Source organism: Pelobates fuscus, chromosome 7 (genome assembly GCF_036172605.1).
Source record: "Pelobates fuscus isolate aPelFus1 chromosome 7, aPelFus1.pri, whole genome shotgun sequence".
Taxonomy (NCBI): Eukaryota; Metazoa; Chordata; class Amphibia; order Anura; family Pelobatidae; genus Pelobates; species Pelobates fuscus.
The window spans coordinates 16,628,274-16,653,716 of NC_086323.1; the positions used below are offsets into that span (position 1 = coordinate 16,628,274).

At 41.0% G+C, this 25,443-nt stretch overlaps 1 protein-coding gene across 5 annotated transcripts in view; it reads left to right on the forward strand.

Moving 5' to 3' along the window:
- MAST2 (microtubule associated serine/threonine kinase 2) overlaps positions 1–25,443 on the forward strand; it is a 220,067-nt gene that overhangs the window by 180,067 nt on the left and 14,557 nt on the right. For all 5 annotated transcript variants that reach the window (XM_063427730.1, XM_063427731.1, XM_063427734.1 and 2 more), the window contains 8 exons: positions 7,699–7,800; positions 14,511–14,643; positions 16,053–16,120; positions 17,753–17,841; positions 21,037–21,245; positions 21,969–22,107; positions 22,314–22,446; positions 25,163–25,328. In XM_063427730.1, the coding sequence (XP_063283800.1) occupies positions 7,699–7,800; positions 14,511–14,643; positions 16,053–16,120; positions 17,753–17,841; positions 21,037–21,245; positions 21,969–22,107; positions 22,314–22,446; positions 25,163–25,328 (1,039 nt within the window). The remainder of the gene's footprint in view (positions 1–7,698; positions 7,801–14,510; positions 14,644–16,052; positions 16,121–17,752; positions 17,842–21,036; positions 21,246–21,968; positions 22,108–22,313; positions 22,447–25,162; positions 25,329–25,443) is intronic.

Sequence of the window (25,443 nt, forward strand, 5' to 3'; positions counted from 1 at the left end):
CTAAATCCTTTACACAGGTTCTAGGGGCACACTGGCTTACTGAATCCTTTACACAGGTTCTAGGAGCACGCTGGCTTACTGATTCCTTAGCACAGGTTCTAGGAGCACTCTGACTTACTAAATCCCTTACACAGGTTCTAGGGGCACGCTGGATTACTGAATCCCTTACACAGGTTTTAGGGGCACACTGGCTTACTGATTCCTTAACACAGGTTCTAGGGGCACACTGGCTTACTGATTCCTTAACACAGGTTCTAGGGGCACACTGGCTTACTGATTCCTTAACACAGGTTCTAGGGGCACACTGGCTTACTGATTCCTTAACACAGGTTCTAGGGGCACACTGGCTTACTGATTCCTTCACACAGGTTCTAGGGGCACACTGGCTTACTGATTCCTTCACACAGGTTCTAGGGGCACACTGGCTTACTGATTCCTTCACACAGGTTCTAGGGGCACACTGGCTTACTGATTCCTTCACACAGGTTCTAGGGGCACACTGGCTTACTGATTCCTTCACACAGGTTCTAGGGGCACGCTGGCTTACTGATTCCTTAACACAGGTTCTAGGGGCACGCTGGCTTACTGATTCCTTCACACAGGTTCTAGGGGCACACTGGCTTACTGATTCCTTCACACAGGTTCTAGGGGCACACTGGCTTACTGATTCCTTCACACAGGTTCTAGGGGCACACTGGCTTACTGATTCATTCACACAGGTTCTAGGGGCACACTGGCTTACGGATTCCTTCACACAGGTTCTAGGGGCACACTGGCTTGCTGAACCCTTAACACAGGTTCTAGGGGCACACTGGCTTACTAATCCCTTAACACAGGTTCTATGGGCACACTGGCTTACTGATTCCTTCACACAGGTTCTATGGGCACACTGGCTTACTGATTCCTTCACACAGGTTCTAGGGGCACACTGGCTTACTGATTCCTTCACACAGGTTCTAGGGGCACACTGGCTTACTGATTCCTTCACACAGGTTCTAGGGGCACACTGGCTTACTGATTCCTTCACACAGGTTCTAGGGGCACAGTGCAGTACAGAACTTTGAATCACTATCTAGTAAAACACTTGACGTGGGACCGGTACAGTTACTGGTTCCCATGAAGTTTCAGTAGCTAGGCTTGTCGTAAACAAAGATTGTCTGGCATGCTCTTAGTATCAGGGGGTTACATTTGGCAAACATTTCGTCAACATTAATATTATAAAAAAATCCGTTTACTATCCTACCTACTACTCCTGAGCCTGTGTGGAAAAACAAAAGCTAAAAGTACAGATCTAGATAGAAGGCGATTCTCATGTGTTTAATACTGCTCCAGGTAACAGGCTGTCCTGCTGTATTAAAGAAACAGTCCATCTAAACAGAAGTAAATAGAGTAGGTATACTCTGTGCTTGGAATTCGTTTTTCATAGATTTATTTCTTTTTTGGTCTAAATGAAAACTTGGCCTGGCAATAGCTGCAGATTTAGTAACTTTCTATATCACAGCGCAATGCAAAGTCTTTCGAAGGCAGAGGCCTCTTTAATTTAGCTCCACAAAGCTGAACTACCAGGAAATAACAGGACCGGCTGTCTGATAGCCACGGGGGTGTTACAAACCTTATTGAAATTGGCGCTTTTATGGAAAAAAATAAAAATAAGACCCCCTTCTCACATACAGCATTATAGCTTGTCCAAGGTGCAAACACAATATATATATTTTTCTTTTTTTTATGAAAAACTGTTTACAGGTGATCTAGCAATGCAGCAGTGACCAAGTAGTAGATTTCTATAGGAGATTCCTGTAGTAAACGAGTCGTTTACAAGGAGAGCTACGTTATTATTATTGCCATTTATATAGCACCAACAGATTCCGTAGCGCTAAGATTCATACATTCATGTCTTTCACCCATTTTAACTCGCAAGCAGAGCAGAATATATACTGTTTTTTGTTTTTTCTCCATTGGCCGTTAATAAAGGTATTGCTGTGTTGTCAATGAATGATCTACTGTTTATATGTACTGACATGAAAATAAAATATTGACACCCTCTCCCTGATTATCTGAATAAGACAGTAATTGATATTCTGATAAAAAAAACAAAAAACCCTTTAGACTTCTGTTTTGCTGACTAATTTTAAACTATAACAGAGTAGAATATCAGATTAAAATGTCATTTTGAAAAATAAATTTATCGCCGTCATACTCCACAGCGCTGTACACTGATTATCCAAACAAATCCATGCGGCATGCATGTTGGTGTACACAGAGAGATGTGTAACCAGTAGGTTTGCCTGGTGTGCTGTCTACATCCAGTACATAGTACGTATCTCCATACAGTATGATTATACGAATTCCATGAAACTACATACTGTGAGATTCCATTTCTGGTGTCCCTTTGTTTGCTTCCTGATTTTCATTTTGGTTTTGTTGTTCCCTTCTTTTAATTTATTTACTTATCATCATCCTCATCACAGAACTCAGAAGGGTTCTCTCGAGGGACACCTTCACCTTATCTGTTGTATTTTAAAGTAATCTAGGATGACTCTTTCAAGGAAATTGGAATGGAAAGCAAAGCCTTTTGCTCTCCCCATCCAAACGCTTACAAATGATGACCTCAGAGGGATTAAATCTACCTGATAAGGTTCTCCAGAACTTGGCCTTTTGTTAATTCCTTGAGCTGTTTTAACCCTGCCTTTTCAGAGTCTGGGGTGCAGAAAGTCAAACGCTGCATGGTAATTGTCGACATCGGTACTGTCTAGGAGCTCAGGAATTTTACATGTCTGCTCCGAATAACACACAGGGGTTTAATACTTAATAATGAAAGAACTCTTCAAACCTCGATTTGACTCAGTTTAATTCATTATATAGATCAGACATTAAGAATGTGCCAATAAATACTCATATTTGCAGTTCCTACAAACACCCCTGTGAACAAAATCTCGCCAAACCAGGAAGTGACTCCATTATTTTACTTACTATAGAACTATGCAGATTATCCAGTAAGCCATGCTTTATGGGCCCACCAAGGGAGTTGTAGTTGAAGTGCATGTACAGGTGATACTCGAAAAATTAGAATATCGTGCAAAAGTTAATTTATTTCAGTAATGCAACGGATAAGGGGAAACTAATATATAAGATGGATTCATTACATGCAAAGCAAGATAGTTCAAGCCGTGATTTGTCATAAGTGCGATGATTATGGCTTACAGCTCATGAAAACCCCAAATCCACAATCTTAGTAAATTAGAAAATTACATGCAATCAATAAAACAAGTTGTGTACATAGAACAATATCAGACCTCTGAAAAGTATAAGCATGCATATGAACTCAGTACTTGGTTTGGGCCCCTTTTGCAGCAATTACTGCCTCAATGTGGCGTGGCATGGAAGCTATCAGCCTGTGGCACTGCTGAGGTGTTATGGGAGACCAGGATGCTTCAAGAGCGGCCTTCAGCTCTTCTGCATTGTTCGGTCTCATGTCTCTCATCTTTCTATTGGCAATGCCCCATAGATTCTCTATGGGGTTCAGGTCAGGCGAGTTTGCTGGCCAATCAAGCACAGTAATCCCACGGTCATTGAACCAGGCTTTGGTGCTTTTGGCAGTGTGGGCAGGTGCCAAGTCCTGCTGGAAAATGAAGTCTGCATCCCCATAAAGCTAGTCTGTGGAAGGAAGTGTGAAGTGCTCCAAAATCTCTTGGTAGACGGCTGCGTTGAAGCACAGTGGACCAACACTAGCTGATGACATGGCTCCCCAAATCAACACAGACTGTGGAAACTTCACACTGGACATCAAGCATCTTGCAGTGTGTCTCTCAATTCTTCCTCCAGACTCTGGGTCCTTGGTTTCCAAATGAGATGCAAAAGTTGCTCTCATCAGAAAAGAGGACTTTGGACCACTGAGCAACAGACCATGTCTGTTTTTCTTTAGCCCAGGTAAGATGCTTCTGACGTTGTTTGTTGTTCAGGAGCGGCTTGACAAGAGGAATACGACATCTGAAGCCCATGTCCAGGATCCGTCTGTGTGTGGTGGCTCTTGATGCACTGACTCCAGCCTCAGTCCACTCTTTGTGAAAGTCCCCAACACATTTGAATGGCCTTTTCCTGACAATCCTCTCCAGGCTGTGGTCATCCCTGCAGATTGTGCACCTTTTTTTCTTCCACACTTTTCCCTTCCACATAACTTTCTATTAATGGGCTTTGATACAGCACTTTGGGAACATTCCTTCGCAATTACCTTTTGGGGCTTTCCCTCCTTATGGAGAGTGTCAATGATGGTTTTCTGCACAACTGTCAGGTCAGCAGTCTTCCCCATGATTGTGATTCCTACTGAACCAGACTGAGAGACCATTTAAAGGCTCAGGAACCCTTTGCAGGTGTTATGGCTTACTTAGCTGATTAGAGTGGGACACTGTGAGCCTAGAATATTGCACCTTTTCACAATATTCTAATTTACTGAGATTGTGGATTTGGGGTTTTCATGAGCTGTAAGCCATAATCATCGCACTAATGACAAAACACGGCTTGAACTATCTTGCTTTGCATGTAATGCGTATATCTCGTATATTAGTTTCCCCTTTTACGTTGCATTACTGAAATAAATGAACTTTTGCACGATATTCTAATTCTTTTCGAGTATCACCTGTAGGTGTGTGAGTACTCACACAAATAGCTTTTTTTTTTTTTTTTTTTCAGTATTTCTAAAATTCTTGAAATCATAATGTCTGGGCTTCTTACCTGTCTGCCTCAAATGAACAGCTCAACGCTGAAACCTCTAGATCTCATAGACTATGCAGCTGTCAATTAATGTGTTTTGGTTTTACTTTGGAAATAATTGATTATAATTTGACTGTAGCTGTCAGCAGCTAGGCTTCTCACAAAACCACTGTAAGCACCATAACCACTAGTGTGCTGTAGTAGTTATAGTACATAGATTGAAATGCATGCTGCTTTTAGAGCATGACATTTAGGAGAACTTTCGACTCCCAAAATAATATTAAAACTTGCCTGGTTGTTTAGAGTGAATATATGGGTTCGCTGTCTTTTTTAAAATTACTAAAAAAAAAAAAAAAAAAAAATGTATTTAGAATAATATTGTTTAGATACTTTTTAGGACATTATTTGCTTGGTAAGGATGTATTTTAAGTACACTTTTAAAATAATCGTGATAAAACATTACACCAGCCTATAAAAATGAATACATTCACTAATTTGAATTAATTGTCTTTAATAGAAGTTTCTCTTGTATTGGCAAGACATGAACTCTTAATGAGAGTATAGGTACAAATATTATTGTTCCCTTCTTGGGAAGAGCCTGTGTTTTTTTTGGTGTATTAGCTCAATTACAGTGTTATGGCAGCCATACCCCGGTTATTGGCCGCATTGCTCCCTAGAGGGGGACAGCGATTTTAATTTCATGCCCCACTGGCTGCAGTTAGTGACAGATAGGGCTTTCAGGAGAAGATGCTGGTGTGAGCATGTCTTCGATCCCTGATTCTGTGAAGGAATGGCATTTGCTTCCACTTGCAGTTCTCCCTCCCCTCTCCCTTCAGCTCCCACCCACTGGCAAGGAGAAATAAGGAAAGACCCCCTCAACCTTCAGACAAGCATGCCGTCACTGGGAATGGCTAATTAGATGACATGCATCAAGTCGCCACACATGGCAGCCTCTTGGTATATAACGCTGGTTTGGCTGCAAGCTTATCAGGAGCTATCTATCATAAGCAAGGAAAGAGCTGAGGTGTCCCAGGTAGCCGCCGACCGGTCGGACGGGAAGAAGCTGCGACAGATATTCCTCAGAATGCTGGACCCTGAGAAATGTGCCCAGATCATGGCAGAATGGCTTTCTCAAGTTAGGATCTCTTTATTAATTTTTACCTGGGATATTTTATTGGCTTTCTGGCATTTACAGCTTTGAGTGTTGGATGTGAATGTTGCATGGGTCCAGTTTCCTTCACTTATTAGAAATTGTGAGAGGGGATGGCAGGGATATTAACACTTTGAGTGCCGGAACAGTTTATCGTGAGTTTGTTTGGCATGCTTGTGGGACACGTGGTTACGTTGTAAACTGTTACGCTGCCTTATGGGTTAAACATTGCCTCATTAGGTTAATAAATACTTTACAAAAAATATTGCTCTTCTTGGGATATCTTCACTAATCAGGTTGCCAGGCAAGTAGGCACGTTTATCCCTGCTGGCAGGGCTTCTCAGTTTCCCTTTCTGTACTTTGTCATTAAATTGCAAAATTTTAAACAAAAATGAAATATTTACTTGTCTCATTTGTTTTAATGGTCCGTTTGTGTTTATATTTATAAACGCGCGTATAGTTACTGATCTGTGATCAGGTTATAGAGAGTTCAGTATTATGTGGACTTTAATTAATGCTGCTAATACAGTTGTAATTAATCCCCTCTTGTGGTCCCTAACGGTTCATTGCTATAGTCCATTCACAAACTGTTCCCAGGAGACAGAATACAGGTGATTAATGCTGCGTACAATGATATACAATGTCTGAAAGATAGTAAAACCAATCAGGCTTCCATAAGCCCGCTCTTCCACTGTGCTTTACATATCATCACTTTTCATTTCTTCTTTTACAAACCCTTAAGGAATCTTTCGGTCTGTGTGGGTTTTAATAGGCATTGTTAAATGAACCTTTTTTCCTGCCTCTGTTCCCATGCTGATAAAATATTGTGCCTGCAGGCGGTTGGGGTGGTTGGAGGTTACCTTGTCACTTGCTAGTCCCATTCTTTCCGGTAATGTGCATTAAAATCATAATTTATAGACTACTCATGGTTTGTCCATCAAAGCTACAGAGAGGTGGGCTTCACAATCTCTTGCAGTAAATGATGTCAAGGGTCTCTCTAGCTTTTACCTTTTATAGGTATGGGAAAAAATAACTTTACGTTTTATGTAATTATTTTTATAAAGCATTCTAGTGAATTTCAAAACCATCCTTGTTCCCTCGGGCCACATGAGGAGGTTCCACATACATTTAGACTGTGTAGAACTGTGCTTTATTTTTACTATTTTTATATTTGTTTTTATGTAGCTGGAATTACACACTTTATTATTTATCTTTATTAACGGCTGGCTCCGTACTGAATTATTTGGTAGTGCATGGTCATCAGGGGGTATTGATTTTTCTGGCAAACAAAAGCCGCTTTCCGTGTAACTCGTTGGCGCAGTATTGTATTATGAAGACACCCTGCATTTGTTTTCATTCTTGTAGGACGAGTTTACAGAATCATCACCTCGACGGCTCAATCAATATGCATTTACGTAGCTTGAAAGACTTCATTTTCTAGGCTTCTTTACACAGTCCCATTTGATCTTGATGCTTGATTGCTTTTCATCCACCAGACATGCTGAATATAGTTTATATTGAGATGGTAACGAATGAGGTTTGTTCCACCTTAGCCCCTTTATACGAGGTATAATCACGTCATTGAAAATGTGCCACTTCAGCCATGCAGCCAGGAATGTGATTTATTTCTTCTTTCATTTACTTATAAGATCCTCTTAAAATAACATTTCTCATCTTGAAACCTCAGCTGCATATTGCTTAGTGGTTTTGGCATCATTAAAACTTGAAACCACCTTCATGTTGGCGAAGTCTATATTTGAGCTGAACTATCTTGCTTTCTGCATGTATGTTGATGATTTGTTTTTTTGAAATATTAATATTTATCTCCTTCTATTTCCCAGGCTCATGAGCGGTCGGAAAGCTCTGAAGTTGCCTTTGTCACCCAACTGATCAAAAAGTTGATGATCATCATTGCTCGACCAGCACGACTCCTTGAGTGTTTGGTAAGGTTGATAGGATACTGTGTAACAGAGTAAATGATTAAACCTGGTGTATGGAATTATTTATATTCTACCTATTGATAAGGCGAGCTCTTAATGATTATTCTCCCTTAGGCAGCACAAATATTTTTTCTATCATTCCTGCAGTTAAAATCAGCTTCTGCCTTGCTGGTAGGTTATTGTCTAATGTAGGTGTACTGCATTGTTTCTTTAATCTAGCAAATGAGTGTTTTAATAAAGGAACGTGTTCCTCTGAGATGTCCCTGACAGACAGGCATGCCCTTCAGAAGATACTGAATGTTGTTATTAATACATCATTTTGACTTTCCTGATTTCCTAAAGGACACATCCTTTGACCTCCTTGATACAGACTGAGTGGTTTGGGAATTGGTACGCAGGTCTGTGTACAAATACCAACATCCACAGACAACTCATAATGACCTTGTTTAGTTAGACTACTGGTGTGTCTGTGTGCTGAACTATAATAAATATAGTGTGAAGGAGTCCTTTCCATTTACCTTAAACTGAAAATGATGCTCTTTGATTTAGGTCCGTGTTGCCTTTTCCCCTTCGGTTCTAACTATGTTTAGGTCTGTTAAAAACTCACTAGCACTTTGGGAAATGGTAAATAGAAATTAATTGTAGCCGGTGCTAATTAAAACATTGGGTGTCTAGGGGGATTTGCCAATAAAGGTGTTGGTACAATATGTTGGGTGAAGCAGCATCCTGAAATCAGTACAAGTCCAGTCTCACTAATTTATATATGTCATAAATGAACTTATCTGTGTTTACTCGGTTATTGATAGAAGTGGGTAATGTCCTATTAAACGCAAAGATGTATTCTGATTGGCTGCTTTGTGTTCTCAGTTACCAGAAAATTAAGAATTAACTAATAGCTCCTTCTTTCAACTATAAAATCCTGATTTCATGGATATATATATATATATATATATATATATATATATATATATATATATATATATATATATATATATATATATATATATATATATATATATATATATATAGTGTGTGTGTGTGTGTCACACTCTCACTCTTCGTATATACCTACATTTACAGTGCAAGTAGGAGCTCCCCCACTCTGATAGGAACATAATGGTGTCTGGAGCTGGAGGTGCCGGTAAATTGTTTTGTTTGAGGTTTTTTAAACCTTTGTAGAAAAAAGTACTAGAGCCTTAAGTCGTCCCCCCATCAGCAGTTTAAAATATATTAAAGCTAGTATGACTGTATGGATTATCCTGCAAAGAGAATGCATGTCCGATTGTTACCATAAGTCATTTAATTGTTATTCACGAGGTATAATTATTGTTTGCTCCCCCCCCCCCAGCAGTAGGAAGGTTAAGCAGATGTGCTGTCTGTTTCTGTACTGCTGATTAGCATGTGACGACCTCTCGCTGGTTGGCTGTGTATATAATTACACAGCACAACATGATGCGGTGTGCTAGTAGTCATGGTTGTGACACATGCGTTCCGATCCAGGTATAGAGCAGGTATAGTTTAATGTGCTGTCTGGCATTTGTTCGTAGGATTGGATCCAGAGTAATCCTTTTTGTAAAGGAGAGCAGAATGGACCTGGAGGTTTACAGTGGCGCCTGTCATTGTCTGGGATGGGGGGGGGCGCAGGAGGGAAGAGCAGGTGGAGTCTGCAAGGTTCCAGATATTGAGTAATGAACTTCTCAGCTCCTAGTGACAGCTCCGAGAATGAACTTGGAGGAGCCAGTAAATGATGAATACAATGAGGAATCTGCACTGTGTGCGCTTCCAGGCAGCCTGATAGAGCTGTGTACCTCTATTTTATGGTTACATGTTTGTGTGTACACACACTCACATTCACACACTCTCTGGGCAAAGGCAGAGTATTATTATTTAAGCACGAATATATACAACAGCGCAGTAGAGTGAGTGACTAAGAATACTCGCCTGACACACCAGTCTCGGTTTGCCGATACCCTTATTCTTTTTGGAAACGTGCCAAGTAAATAGTGTAAACTAAATCCGTACGGCTTTAAAAAATAAATACTCCTAAAAACAAAGACACTGGTTCTAACATGATTTTTGGTTACTGTCTTTTTTTGCCATTGAACTGGTTATGCTGGTTCCACATAGAGCACACGGCTGTCATTTGGAAGCACTGACCAAGGTAACATTGGCTAAACTAATATATTCCCTCACAGTGGGCGCACATCCCTGACCTCTGAACCCCCAGTGTGTGGTCTGAACATATAGACAGTCTATCAAGAATGTCTCTGAATTCATAGCTGCTTAGCAGTCCAGCTGCCAAACCTCCCCTGCACTGTGCGGGAGGCTAGTTACTAATATTTAACAGCGAATACTATATGGCAAACAGAATATCCAATCCTGGAGAGTACTGGGAGCGCTCTAAACACAAGAGACAGTACTGAAAGAGCAGTCCGTATTGAAAGTATGTTATACGGTAAAGCTGTCAAAACATAACTAAAGTATAGATTGTTTTAACTATTAAAGTGTTACTAGGGTTCTAAAGATCATTCCACTTAAATAGCTCTGTTTGGTATGAATGGCAGCATAGTAATATTTCCCAACCTTTCAAACTCCACACAGGTTTTTCTTCTCTCTCTCTCTGCTCTGTTAAAAAAAAGAAAGTACTGCATAAAAAGATCACATCTGGGTCACTTTAAACATATCAACTTGATAACAAATCCTGCATCGGGTTCTTGCAAAACATGATACAATCATTGCAGCTTTATTCATAAAATCCCAAAGGTGGGAAGAAAAAAAATAAAATAATAAAGCCCTGAGTGTTAGCTGAGAATGGGTCTTCCTGACTTTAAATAAAAGAGCATCCATTACAGAGATAGGCCTGTTCTAAATCATCCTTTCCCCTGCTTGTCTTTGCATCTTCAATTCCCATCTCCCTGTTTTATCCCTAATAATGTCACGGACCTGCTATCCATTTTTTTTACAGTTATGTTTCCTCTTCATTAAGCTTGATGTGGCTTCATTTACATATTATTATAGGCAGATGCACTTCTCGGAGAGCTCCAGTGATTTCTGCACAATCTCCACTAATGACTGAAAGCTCATCTGTTTTGCATAATCCGCCGGCCAGTCACCGCTCTGTACTTACTGTGTAGGGGAGGGTGGGCATGCAAGCCCCGTTCTCTTCCATGAGTGTATTGTTGCAGATTAGCATTCTGGGTTTTATTATTCTTTATATACCGTATATACTCGAGTATAAGCCGACCCGAATATAAGCCGAGGCCCCTAATTTTATCCCAAAAAACTGGGAAAACTTATTGACTCGAGTATAAGACTAGGGTGGGAAATGCAGCAACTACTGGTAAATTTCTAAATAAAATTAGATCCTAAAAAAAATATATTAATTGAATATTTATTTACAGTGTGTGTATAATGAATGCAGTGTGTGCGTATGTGTGTGTGTATGAGTGCAGCGTGTGTGTATGAGTGCAGTGTGTGTGTGCATGAATGCAGTGTGTGAATGCAGTGTATGCAGGGCCGGTGCAAGGATATTTGCCGCCGTAGGCAAAAAATTTTTTGCCGCCCCCTCCCCCCCCATATGTCCTGACTTCCCCTCCTCCTCCCTCAGTGGTCCTTACCTCCCCACCCCCGTGTTCCTTCACTCCCCCCCCCAGTGGTCCTGACTCACCCCTCCCCTAGTGGTCCTTACCCTCCCCTCCCCTAGTGGTCCTTACCCTCCCCTCCCCTAGTGGTCCTTACTTCCCCCTCCCCTCCCATAGTGGTCCTTATCCCACCCCCTCCCTCTCATAGTGGTCCTTATCCCCCTTCTCCCTCCCATAGTGTTCCTTATCCCCCCCCCATCCCTCCCATAGTGGTCCATATACCCCCCCCCTCCCTCCCATAATGGTCCTTATACCCCCCCTCCCTCCCATAGTGGTCCCCTCCCTCCCATAGTGGTCCTTATACCCCCCCCCTCCCTCCCATAGTGGTCCTTATACCCCCCTCCCTCCCATAGTGGTCCTTATCCCCCCCCTCCCTCCCATAGTGGTCCTTATCCCCCCCCTCCCTCCCATAGTGGTCCTTACCCCCCCCCCCCCTCCCTCCCATAGTGGTCCTTATACCCCCCCTCCCTCCCATAGCGGTCCTTATACCCCCCTCCCTCCCATAGTGGTCCTTAACCCACCCCCTCCCTCCCATAGTGGTCCTTATACCCCCCCCCCCCTCCCATAGTGGTCCTTATACCCCCTTTTTTTTATTATTAAATTTTTTTTATTATTTTATTTCTTATTTTTTTTTTTTCATCCCCCCTCCCTGCTTGATATATGGCAGGGAGGGGGGCTCTCCTTCCCTGGTGGTGAAGTGGCAGTTCAGTGGGGGGGAGAGGGGGGCTGGCAGAGCTGTAACTTACCTGTTCTGCAGCTCCTGTCAGCTCTCTCCTCCTCTGCGTCGTCCGTGCAGCTCCTTCTATCAGCTCACACTGTAAGTCTCGCGAGAGCCTCGGCTCTCGCGAGATTTACACTGGGAGCTGACCGAGGTGCTGAACGGACGGCGCGGAGGAGGAGAGAGCTGACAGGAGCTGCAGGACAGGTAAGTTACAGCTCTGCCAGCCCCCCTCTCCCCCCAGTCTGTATTATGGCAATGTAAATTGCCATAATACAGACCTTGACTCGAGTATAAGCCGAGTTGGGGTTTTTCAGCCCAAAAAATGGGCTGAAAAACTCGGCTTATACTCGAGTATATACGGTAATTCCACAATATTTCACTGAGCTGTGTAGTGGGATCTCCATTTTATTGACAATAAATTCAGTGGGGAAAAAAAACACCAAGGTAAACAAGGGGGCTGATGTGTATATTAGGGATTAGATGACAAAAACATTAATAAATCTATGCTTTAGGGAAATAAATTGAGTTTATTCCTCTGATTTTGTGGATTTGTTTTTCAGGATGTTACTTTGTGGTATCATATGCAAACTAATTCCTAAGTAGTTCATTTGCATTTCGTACCACACGGAAACTGTAAATAAAAACTTTGCCATCCGTATTGATCTATACGTTTTACAGGTCTGAGAATTCTGTACGTTTTACAGGTCTGAGAATTCTGTACGTTTTACAGGTCTGAGAATTCTGTACGTTTTACAGGTCTGAGAATTCTGTACGTTTTACAGGTCTGAGAATTCTGTACGTTTTACAGGTCTGAGAATGCTATACGTTTTACAGGTCTGAGAATTCTGTACGTTTTACAGGTCTGAGAATTCTGTACGTTTTACAGGTCTGAGAATTCTGTACGTTTTACAGGTCTGAGAATGCTAGACGTTTTACAGGTCTGAGAATGCTAGACGTTTTACAGGTCTGAGAATGCTAGACGTTTTACAGGTCTGAGAATGCTAGACGTTTTACAGGTCTGAGAATGCTAGACGTTTTACAGGTCTGAGAATGCTAGACGTTTTACAGGTCTGAGAATGCTAGACGTTTTACAGGTCTGAGAATGCTAGACGTTTTACAGGTCTGAGAATGCTAGACGTTTTACAGGTCTGAGAATTCTCTGCGTTTTACGGGTCTGAGAATTCTATACGTTTTACGGGTCTGAGAATTCTCTGCCAGTAATTGGCCGACAGAGGGTTCTGCGAATGTGGTGCTATTGGAGAGGGGCGGGGTGATAGTAATCTCTGCTAGTGAAAGAGTGATCATAGTGATCACATGATCTATGTCTAGGGGTTGATTAATGTTACTCATGTGATCTTTGCTGGGAAGGATGTGACTGTTGGTTATAGAGGTAACCTTCGCAGCCTGCGGAGCGCTTTTACAGATCGTAGGTAAATGTTAGATGTTTGTAGGTGCTATGCAAGCTGTGCCTGTACTGTACTGTACTGCCCCTGTACTCACACTATTTAATTAGCTCACATTAAGAGCTGCAATCCCAGTCTTTTAGAGTGGAATCACTTACTGAGAAACATTGTAATAGTGAGACCGGAGTGAAGCATAATATGTGTTTATCATTCCTCTCTGACAGCCATGTCCACGACCCTGCAAAATACAGGAAATAGGTGCATGCACAGTCTTATGGGAACCGTGTGACATGTGCCCATTCATTTAAAAGGACACACCAAGCACCTGGACAATGTAGATGCATATTAAATTCACAATAAAATTAGAGCTTACTCGGTCAATAAAACATAGTATAGGCCTGAGCAATAACATGCATTTCATCGTGGGTTTAGGTCACTTTTCAGTCTAAATTGTGCTTGGAAATGTAATTGTATGTTTCATAGATTAACAGAGTAGGAAGGAAAGTTCCTGAGGGTTAAATTTGTCCAGCCTTAATACCGAAAGGTGCACTTTGATGCCTTGTAGGTTGTATTTCCTGTTTCAGCCATTTAACTTTAATGGTTAACTCCTTTGGTGTTTTAAACAACCTGCAGCAAATAAAGTTACTTGCGCTCTATCCCAAATCACTATGCACATTTAAATAACAGGACGTTTTGAGTATCACTCCAGTGGCCATTTAAGTGTAAGCTCACCTGCCCAGTCAAGGCAAAACCTATTAAATGAGCCATACACAAACAATTTACCATGCTGATTTCAGCTAAAATGTAACATCTCTGAGACAGAGAGGGGAATTTTAATAAACTCCTACATACTTATGAACCCTTAATCTGGGTACACATGGGGTGGGCAGCAGCCTGTTCAGTCATATTTCAGTGTCGGCAGTCTCTAATGTAGTGCTCTCTCTACAGGAATTTGATCCCGAAGAATTCTACCATCTGTTAGAAGCTGCTGAAGGCCATGCCAAAGAAGGGGGAGGAATTAAATCGGATATCCCCCGTTATATCATCAGCCAGCTGGGACTCACCAGAGATCCCTTGGAGGGTGAGAACCCCTTACTAAAAACTTGTTTATATATGACCGTAAAACAAACCTATAGAAATCTTTCCATCATTCACTATGACACTTTGTAGCATTTCATCTTTGGAAACTATACATATCTGTATACAATATGTAGATTATCTGCTGGGATGTGATATTTTTGCTGTTTGAATAAACTCACACTCTTTCATTATTTGCATGCAGTGTAGTCCTCTGTCAGCCCATTATACTGTGTTGTACCTACAAATTAAAGGAACACTATAGGATCAGGAACACAAACATGTATTCCTGACCCTATAGTGTTAAAACCACCATCTTGCCCGTTCCCAAGTAAAATCTTACTTGCTTGTATTCAAGTCTGCAGCTGCTGCCACTGCCCCTGATCTGCCTGCTTTGCTGACATCATCAGAAGTGATTCTGTGAGTCAATCACAAAGCTTTCCCATAGGATTGGCTGGGACTGATCAGGGGCCGAGCCAGCACTAGTCAAACACAGGCCAACACCCTGGCCAATCAGCATCTCCTCATATAGATTTATTGAATCAGTGCATCTCTATGAAGAAAGTTCACTGTCTGCATGCAGACAGTGGAGACACTGAATGTCAGTCACAATGTGCATCACTGCCCTAGGAAGCACTTCTAGCAGCCATCTGAGGAGTGGCCAGTGAAGTTATCACTAGGCTGTAATGTAAACACTGCATTTTCTCTGAAGGGAATGATTATACTCACCAGAACAAATACACCGTAGTTGTTCTGGTGATTATAGTGTCCCTTGAAGGCCTATCTGGAGGGGACAGTGATACCAACATACATCCTATTGTAAGGTTACCTGGGCCCTCTTTACATTTTGTATTGGTCTGTGTATATTATACTGTCTTCACCAACTTTCAGAAAATAATGCCTATAATAACAACAAAGTATTTAGAGTTAAACGTTATTAATTTTTGAATAATAATAGAAGGGGGCAACGGGTTATGTTTAGGGGTGAAAAACAACCTCAAACTGTATTAGCCAGATTTTGGAAAATAATTGTTTTGCAAAACATGACAAAACAGCATCTAATATTTGGGCGTCTAGACTGACCTTTAGATAATACAACGTTTTACCGTCTCTATTTAATTAGCTGCAGACATTAAGAATTATGGTTTAAAACAGACTTCGTCATACCCCTGGTAGCTGCCCAAATGTAAATAATTTTACTAGTCGGAGCAGAGGGGATAGTGGACAGCACAGAATACTACAATTTGAGCATTTTATTTAATGCCACGTTGACCTCCTAAACCACTAAATGTGTTTAACCATTTTTATGTTTTCGTAAAGCTTGACCTGAGTTTGCTATAATTATTAAATATGTGTTGTGTTGTGTTGTGTTCTCATTCTTTCATTCTCCCCATATTTGTTATTTATTTCCAGAAATGGCCCAGTTGAACAGCTATGACAGCAGCAGCACAGATACCCCCGAAACAGACGATTCAGTGGAGGTACCCATCATTTTATCAGTGTGCTTTCCATGAGTGTGTATTACTAACCTTACAGAAACATTATAACTCACCCCACCTGTCTCAGATCTAGCTAGCTAGCGAGTGCTGATTACAAAGATCTGAATGGCAATTAAAGGAGCACTATAGAGTCAGGAACACAAACATGTATTCCTGACCCTATAGTGTTAACACCACCATCTAGCCCCCCTGGGTCCCTCATGCCTCCATAAATATAGCAAAATCTTACTGTATTCAAGCCTGAAGCTGTAACTCTGCATGCTGTTTGCCTCAAAAAAACAAGCAGTCTGCTGACATCATCAGATCCAATCACAGTGCTTCCCCATAGGATTGGCTGAGACCGACAAGGAGACAGATCAGGGGCAGAGCCAGCATGATTCAAACACAGCCCTGGCCAATCAGCATCCTCTCATTGAGATGAATTGAATCAATGAATCTCTATGAGGAAAGTTCAGTGTCTGCATGCAGAGGGAGGAGATACTGAATGTTTGGATGCATTTTAGGCAGCCATGACCCAGAAAGGATCTCTAACAGCTATCTGAGGAGTGGCCAGTGAAGTTACCACTAGACTGTAATGTAAACACTACATTTTCTCTGAAAAGACCGTGTTTACAGCAAAAAGCCTGAAGGTAATGATTCTACTCATCAGAACAAATTCACTAAGCTGTAGTTATTCTGGTGACTATAGTGTCCCTTTAAATAATGAGGTTTGGAATGAGACAAGCCATGGGTTAGATGAGGAACAGTTAAATCTATGACAAGCATTTAATGTTACTCAGAGAATTCTAAATATATTCTCTGGACAATGTCTAGAGCTGTCCCGTCTGCTAATGTCTGGAGTAGACTGGATAGTTTGATATATTCTCTGCCTGTCTGAAAGCTAGACTAGTGTACAGATCTGTTTCAGCTGCATCAAACACATCCTATTCTCATGTGCCCAAATTAATTGATCTGTCCCGCATTTACCTTATAAGACGGATTAATTCGTTTGTACGTATATTAACAGGAATTTAATGGATTTGACACAGCTGAAATGGATTTGTTCACAAATCTACTGAATATTTGGTAGTGTTGTTAGGCACCTGCCTCTCTTGTTTCTCTCTGAAACACTCTTAAACAGCTTTCTTTTTTTTTTTTTAAATATATCTTTATTGAAAAATGTTTTCATAATTTTTTGACATAAACAACAAATATGCTGGAACTAACACTCAGCAGCAAGTAGGCTCAGGTATCAAACAAATACATAGTTTTATCGTAATTTATGATACATAGTACATATTCGAAAACAGTGATCACCTATTCACTTATAGACCAGCATAGCATCATACTAACAAAAATAAAAAACAACCACAAAAAAAAAACAGCTTAAACAGCTTTCTTAATGTCTTATTTACATTCCCCAATTTAACTAGTCTCATTGACCAACCTATCCATACCGGTGTATTGGATAAAATAATGAATTGCACTCGCTTATCTTTGGAATGCTAGTAGACCCGAGATTCTATTTTTGTGATCGTTTTATGATAAAAAAAGGAATTAATAGCTTCCTTCACATTATCTGAAAAGTAAAATGAATGTGGCATCATGTAAATGCTCAATCCTGTACTTTCATAGAATCGCAGCGGAGCTCTAATTCAACCAAAGAAAACCCCTTCAGAAGAGGAGTTTGAGAACATGAAACTGATCAGCAATGGAGCATACGGGTAAATATTCCCATGGTTTAAAACTGTTTTGCTTATTTTTTTTGTTTTGTTTTTTGTTTTTTTTTATTCATTCTTTATTTTTTTGTGCACATATAACAGTACAAGTTTGCCTTGTCACAACAGCATTGGCCTGCGTAAGAATTACATATGATCAAGAACGGTGTGGCTTCCAGGAGACTGCACATTTTTTTTAAATGTTGTAGGACGATATGCATTAGTTATAGTCAGAAGGAAAGGACAGCTAGAAGGCATGTGTTGGGCCTTGTTGAAAGACTGCAGTACAAAAGTGGGCACTAGTCAGTGCTTGGCACATACCCATCACTGGTGTCTGAGCATTTCTAAGCCAACTCCTATGCGTATACTAAGGTGGGAGCCTAATAAAGGGGAGGTACCCTTTGACAACTCGTCCCATAAGCTACTTACCCTGCATAGTGCATGTATTCCTGTAACTAGCATGCAGAGCGCCATGCACAGGACAAGCAGAGCTCACTGACGACATTGCTCTACCTGCCTGCATTCTGTGCTTTGTGGCCAGGTTGAGCTACCAGGTGCACTTGTGGTCTGCCACAATGCCGAGGAATTTACGGTCAAAGAACGATGAAATGAGGGATTGCATTTTAAAAAAATTAAAACATGCACGTATTTAAGTAATTCAGTCCTACCAACTCAAAAAGTACTTAAAGGACCACTATAGGCACCCAGACCACTTCAGCTCAATGAAGGGGTCTGGGTGCCTGGTCCATCTAGGATTAACCCTTTCTGCTGTAAACATAGCAGTTTCAACGAAACTGCTGTTTACCTATGGGTTAATCCATCTAGCGGCACTGTCATGCCAAACTTACCTTTCCCCAATAGTTTCCTCTTTTTTTTCCCCCACTGTTAGGATCTGTTCTTCATTTCTTCCTGTCTGCTCTAGTTTTCTTTAAAACATAAGACAATGGGACTATTTTGTCTTATGAAGATTTCCAACGCATGACCATCTTTGACCAGCAGAGGAGCAAAGTGTGTTCCGTTTCCTGTGGTCAGAGAAATTTCCCCAGAATTCTCACCTCTCCTCCGTGATCTCGTGATGCTTCCTGTCAGTATATTCACGCACATCCTGTCATTTAGACAGAACGCTGGCGAAACAACCAAATTTCGTACTAATAGAATGAGAAAAGTTTGTTCATTCATGTTAGGACGCAATTCGGGACTGAAATTCCGACCCGATTCGTGCTGCGGCTTCATCTTGCAGCCGCTTAGTAGATAACTGGGGTAGGAGAGGACCTACTGCCCTCCCACCTGGCCCCCACACATGAGCGGCAGGTGGGGGCACTAAATTACAATAATTTTGGGGGGGGGGGAGGAGGAGAAGACCTATTGTCTAACCAATCAGAGTGCTCTGTCATTTTACACAACAAGGGAAAGTTCTTAGAAATTTTCCCATGCTGTGTAATTTGACTCATAACACTGTGATTGGTTGCTTTTCAAATTGAAATTCCAAATAACTTTCCCACGCTGTGTAAAATTACACAGAGCACTCTAATTGGTTGGATTTCAAGCCAACCCATCAGAGTGCTGTGACAGGTAAATGTAGAGACTTACCTGTCAGTCTCTTCATTTACCTGTCAGAGCACTCTGATTGTCTTAAACCAACCAATCAGAGTGCTCTGCGCCTAATTGCAGGGCGTGCAAAGGCTTTATGAGCCTTTCCCCGCCAAGCGGTGCTCAGTCTGTGTCGTGCCTTCCATGGATGCTATGTCCATGGAAGGCACTGGTGGGGGGACAATAGGGGGCTTTTTTTTTTTTTCTTTTTTTCTTTTTTTTTTTTAAAGCCACTAGTTAGTAGACATGCCCCTACTCGCAGCATAGTGTGTAGGGCCATTCGGGAGATATCTGTCTCCCTTATGCTATTATGGGGGTAATATTGACCCCCTTAAAGTGAGGGAGGACATGGGGGCTTGGGAAGTGGCGGGGAGCACTGCTCCCTGCTGCTTCTATTTTTACATATTACAAGGAGGGAGCTCCATCCTTGTAATAAACCAAGGAACGAACGAACGAAGAGGTCTTCGTTCATTTGTTTAAAATTTCTATTCATTTATTCATCTTTCTGACGAATGAATGAATAGATTAAATTCCTGTTCAAATGACAAAGTGTTTAACTGGGCATGTGCGGGAATTTCACAGCGCTATTTAGTGTTGGCAGGTGACGTGTCCCACAGGGACTTCCTCTACCCACACAAAGATTGCAGCACCCAGGACCTAGATCCGGGCAGAAAATAAAGATGAAAAAATAGGTAATATGGGGGACTTAGGGGCATTTGGGGTGTCTACGGGGGCAATTAGATGTAGTGGAGTCGGGAGGGGGGTTAAAAAAACAAAAAACTTATTTGGCCATGGCAGTGCCGCTTTAACGTCTGACTGTGTTTGTGTTATAACATGAGGTGTAAGAGACAGTAATTAAGTAGAATTCTGTGTAACATGCTAGATAGTGAGAGGACAGGCTGCATGGAAATAGCATTAGTGTGTCATCGATCATTTGCAGGACAGCACTGTTAGCCTAAAATAAACCTTTAACACATGAAAGATAAAAGGATCTCTGAACGTTTTACATCTGTTGTTGGTGTCTTCCAGCCCACAATAATGGATTTACTGAATGTTGTCAGGATTGTCTTGTTTCAGCTTTTTTTTTTTTTTTTTAAATATCGTTTTGTTTAATCTTAAAATAATGGTTCCTAGAAAGTGTGCAGGTTTTGGTTTCAATGCACACGCCACTTCGTCTCTTGTCTTGCCTTCAGTGTGCAAAGAGGTGAAGTGAAGTGAAAGGAAAGGGATTGTGATTTTCTTATGTCCATTTAAAAGGGCCACCCTGCCTCAGAATCAGACTTAATATCATGTGCCTTATTTTATGACATTGGAGTAGTGATTCCATACAGATATTAATAAGTCCCATTAGCACGTGCTATCAGCAGAGGTCACATTTTGGCAGTTGATTTAAGCCAAATCCTAGGGAGCTGTTAAATGCAGAGCAGCATGCGTGGTTAGTAATAGCCCAGGCCTGGAGGCACTCTGGTGGGTGAGTTCAAGCGTGTGCCATTCTCTAACTGTAACTGCTTGGTTAGACCTCAATGAGGGCTTGAAACTTTTTAGAGGCAATTTCTGCCTTTGTTTTTATTTTATTTTTTTTACCCTCCCTCAATCTGTCTTTCTTTCCAGAGCTGTGTATTTAGTGCGGCACAAGGGAACCCGTCAACGATTTGCAATGAAGAAGATAAACAAGCAGAATTTAATTCTAAGGAATCAGATCCAGCAGGCCTTTGTGGAGAGAGACATTCTCACCTTTGCCGAAAACCCATTTGTAGTTAGCATGTTCTGCTCCTTTGAGACAAAACGTCATCTCTGTATGGTCATGGAATATGTGGAAGGTACGGATAGAATGTTTTTATATATCGTATAGAGTTCCACGGAGTTGAAACTGTAGAATTAAGCAATGACCCTGCACTCTAACATTAGAAATACAAATATGTATTAGTAATGTTAGTATTTGCCAGTCTTTTAGTGTGATGGCTCCCCTGTAGGAGTTAAATACATGAGATTTTGTTACCTTTGGTCTCACGCCACATCTGCTACCCTGTCCCTGGCTGAAATCTTGTACTTTGCACAGCTCTATAAAGGGAACCTAAAGACCCGAAAATAACAATTGTTCTTTTGGAACTATAGTTTTCCTCCTGTCAACCCCACTTTGTGTTGAAAAAAAAATAAGTTTTATAAAGAATACTCATCCCGTTTCTAGCACTGGGACTCACCTGCTGCAGCTTCCTGTCCTGCTCCGTATCCGGAGCTTCTCATACAGAAGCAATGGATTGGAATTGGGCAATGCACGGCCGAATGCTGCTTTCCGACAGTCAAATGCTGCTACCGGAGTATCAGGAAGACTGCCACTAGTGCTGAATTTAGTCCTAATAAAAAGGACAGGACCACTGCATCCAGATATTAAGATACAGTGGTGTGGGTGACTATAGTGTTCCTTTAAGCAAACAAACTCTAAATCTTATGAAGTGATTCCACCCTTTCTTTACGTGTCTGACTTATTAAGCCTATATTGAGCACCGCTTAGAGGAAGATTTCATTATTCGATTTCTCCACAGGTGGGGATTGTGCAACATTATTAAAGAATATCGGTGCTCTTCCAGTGGAAATGGCAAGGATGTATTTTGCAGAAACTGTTCTGGCTCTGGAATACCTCCATAACTATGGCATTGTCCACCGGGATCTCAAACCAGATAAGTATGTAGACTGGTTATCAAGCTTTATTTCCAGACCCTGAAAATGAGGAAAGCTTACTGGAATCTTTTATTAAAATGTTACCCTTCATTTCTGGGCCCACTTTCCGGATTACAACATATATCGTAGCCTTGTTTTATTACGAATAACATTTGTTATTTGACTTAGAAAGTTCTATAGTAAGCTTATTATTTCTTTGTCTCTTGCAGCCTTTTGATCACCTCAATGGGTCATATTAAACTGACAGATTTTGGACTCTCGAAAATTGGGCTCATGAGTCTAACCACAAATCTGTATGAGGGACACATTGAGAAAGACACAAGGGAATTCCTGGATAAACAGGTGAGCGAAACCCATGCACATTTACACTCAAAGGATTGAAGGAAAATGTATGCCACCCTTACCATCATTTTATTTACCTATTATTCAAAGCAGCATCATTTATAGGTAGCTCCACCCCCAGCCAGAGCAGGACAGGAAATACTGATATGCATTAAAGGTCCCTTCTCCTTCATTCAGCAGTCGGAAAAGATGATGAGGGGGAGAATCATGCTGCCATGAATAATAACCAGGAAAATAAAATTACGGTAAGTATGGCATACATTTTCATTATTCATGGCAGCATCACAAATGGGTAATACACAAGCACAACAACCAAAGAGCGGGGGAAAGGAAAAAAATGTCATCTGGCAGGAAATAGAAACATAGAAATTTAGTTAGTGAAAGATAAGGAATCTTGTGGAATGAACCTTAAAGAGAAAGAAGTCTTATTTGTGCCTCAAGACCAGCCTATCATGGAAGACAATAGTAGGGGATTTTTCGCTTGAAGTTCTGAAATGCGTTTTGCCGTGGCTACTGCTCTGATGTCTGTGTGTATTTGAGTATCCAGGGTATCTCTCATGGGGACGCATTTCTTCAAGGCATTCGTGATAGCTCTTAATTCTCTCAAGTTTGACTGAAGATTCCTTTATGAGAGAGAACATGTGCCTTAGGTCCATCTTGGCCCCAGATATGCTCCCCAGACTGGCGTCTGTTGTAATAATTTACTAAGATGGTTCTTCTACAGAAGAATTTTTTAGCTGGTTTTCTTGCCACCACTTCAAATGAGACTTGTTGAGGAATCTGTATCTGTTGGTTTAAGTTGCTTTCTCGTTTGTTCAATTAGGTTAAAAAATATTTTAGCCCACTGGATGAGATCTATTGGGGATGTTAGAGAATCTAGAAGACACATGTAGGTCCTGGCCAAGGTTGATGGTCTTTGTAAGGTTGATGTTCTTTAGCCTGATTATTCTTTTTGGAGTTATATTTTTGCGGGATTTTAGGGTGCAGGCTCCCAAGTAAATGGAGTGGTGGGATGGTGTTAATGAGCTCTTCTCCAGATTGATGACCAAGCTGTGTTTTTGAAGGCATGTTTTGGCTACATTTGTGTGTAGAACAACTATCTGACAAGTGGAGGCCACTATCAGGATACATAGTGGAAGGCTATGAGGATTTTGAAGAATGTTCTCAGGGCAAGACTCAAGCCAAAAGGCCCCTGATTTGATGGAAGGGGAAATTGTAGTAATGGGTTCCATTGTATTTTTATTTCAGGTGTAGATTGATGACTTTGAGTTCTGTGGTCAGCCTCCATTTCCCATTGGGATTTGAAGCCAAGAATACAATGGAATCCTGAAAACTTTCTGGTTGTGGAACCCTCACTATTGCACTTTTTATTTTGTTTTACAAAACTAGGTAGACAGTTTTACATGGCTACTTTTTCTCCTTAGGGGATGTTTGTTCGTTTGAAAATATTCTTTGAGGAGAAATTATCGAATTCCAGTTTGTAACCTGTTTCTAGGGTGAATAGGCGTTGGAAATGTTTTTGTCCATACCAGGAAAAAATTTAGTCTTCCTCCTTTTAATCCTGGCTAGACCAACACCCCTTCAGATGTTTTTTGAGGAGGGTCAATTTCCTTTTCCTCTGGTATATTTTGAAGTAGTGGAGGGGGATTGGTAGTTTCTCCATTAGGAGTTTCTGGAGAATTCCTTACTTGGATGACCGTATTTAGTTTCATAAAAGGATCTATTGCAAATGTTTTTGTCTCTCAGAGAGGATGGTGTCTTTTACCTTGAGGTAGGAAGGCTTTTTTTTTTCTATGGGCTGTGTTTGGATTAGCTTCATAAAGGTCCTTGCCAAATAGCAGATCACCTTGGAAGGACAGGGAGCACACAAAGGCTTTAAAGAAGTAGTTTGATCCCCAAGTTAAAGATTACTCATCCTGAACCTGACCCAATTAGTTCTGCTCATGCAGGCTTTTTACTGGGTCCTTTAGGACAGTGTTTCCCAACCCAGTCCTCAAGACACACCTACCATTCCAGGATTTAAGGATTACCCAGTTTTGTCTAAGGTGTTTTTTTTCTTTTTTTTTTCTAAAAACACCTTAGACAAAACTGGGTAATCCTTAAATCCTGGACTGGTAGGTGTGCCTTGAGGACTGGGTTGGGAAACACACTGCTTTAGGAGAAGAGAGACTGAACTGATCCTGGGAGATCCATGGTATACGTGGGAAGGTGGCTAAAAAGAACTATTTAAGGAAATAAACTCCTGTCTGTCTGAAGACAGGAAAAAAAACTGCTGCATGGAGGGGACCTTGTATGCATGTATTCTCACATTTAGTTTCAGTATTTCCTGTCCTGCACTGACTAGAGATGGAACTACACATAAGTGATGCTGCCATGATTAGCCAGGAAAATTAGTTTTCTATTTGTTTATTGATAATTTCTCCCAGTAACTTATATTATATCTCCGCTTTTGAAAAGTAAATGTTGAATAGTGTTTCTAAAATGTGATTCAATTCCAGCGTGGCCCCCACACTAACTTGGAAAAGCGTAACTAAAGTTATTGTCACTTAGTTTGAATAGAATAGTGTAATTATAATAATTAAAATATTTTTGTTATCATACATTTTTAGATTTCTTCCTCTATCAATGCTTTGCAGCTCTGTGTATAACGGCATATTTCCAATGGATCTCTCTCTGTGTTCTGCCAACAATACTCTATTCTGTTTTCTTTGATCAGCTGTGTGGAACCCCAGAATACATTGCTCCAGAGGTGATCCTAAGACAAGGATATGGAAAACCTGTGGACTGGTGGGCGATGGGTGTTATTCTTTATGAATTTCTAGTAGGCTGTGTCCCTTTTTTTGGGGACACTCCGGAGGAGCTGTTTGGACAGGTTATCAGTGGTATGTGTCTTCTTCTCCACAACCTTTGCAATTTGTTATATCACAACAATATACAATATTTCAAATACTTTTCCATCAATGTATAAGGATTGCTTATAAAAAAGTTTGATAGACT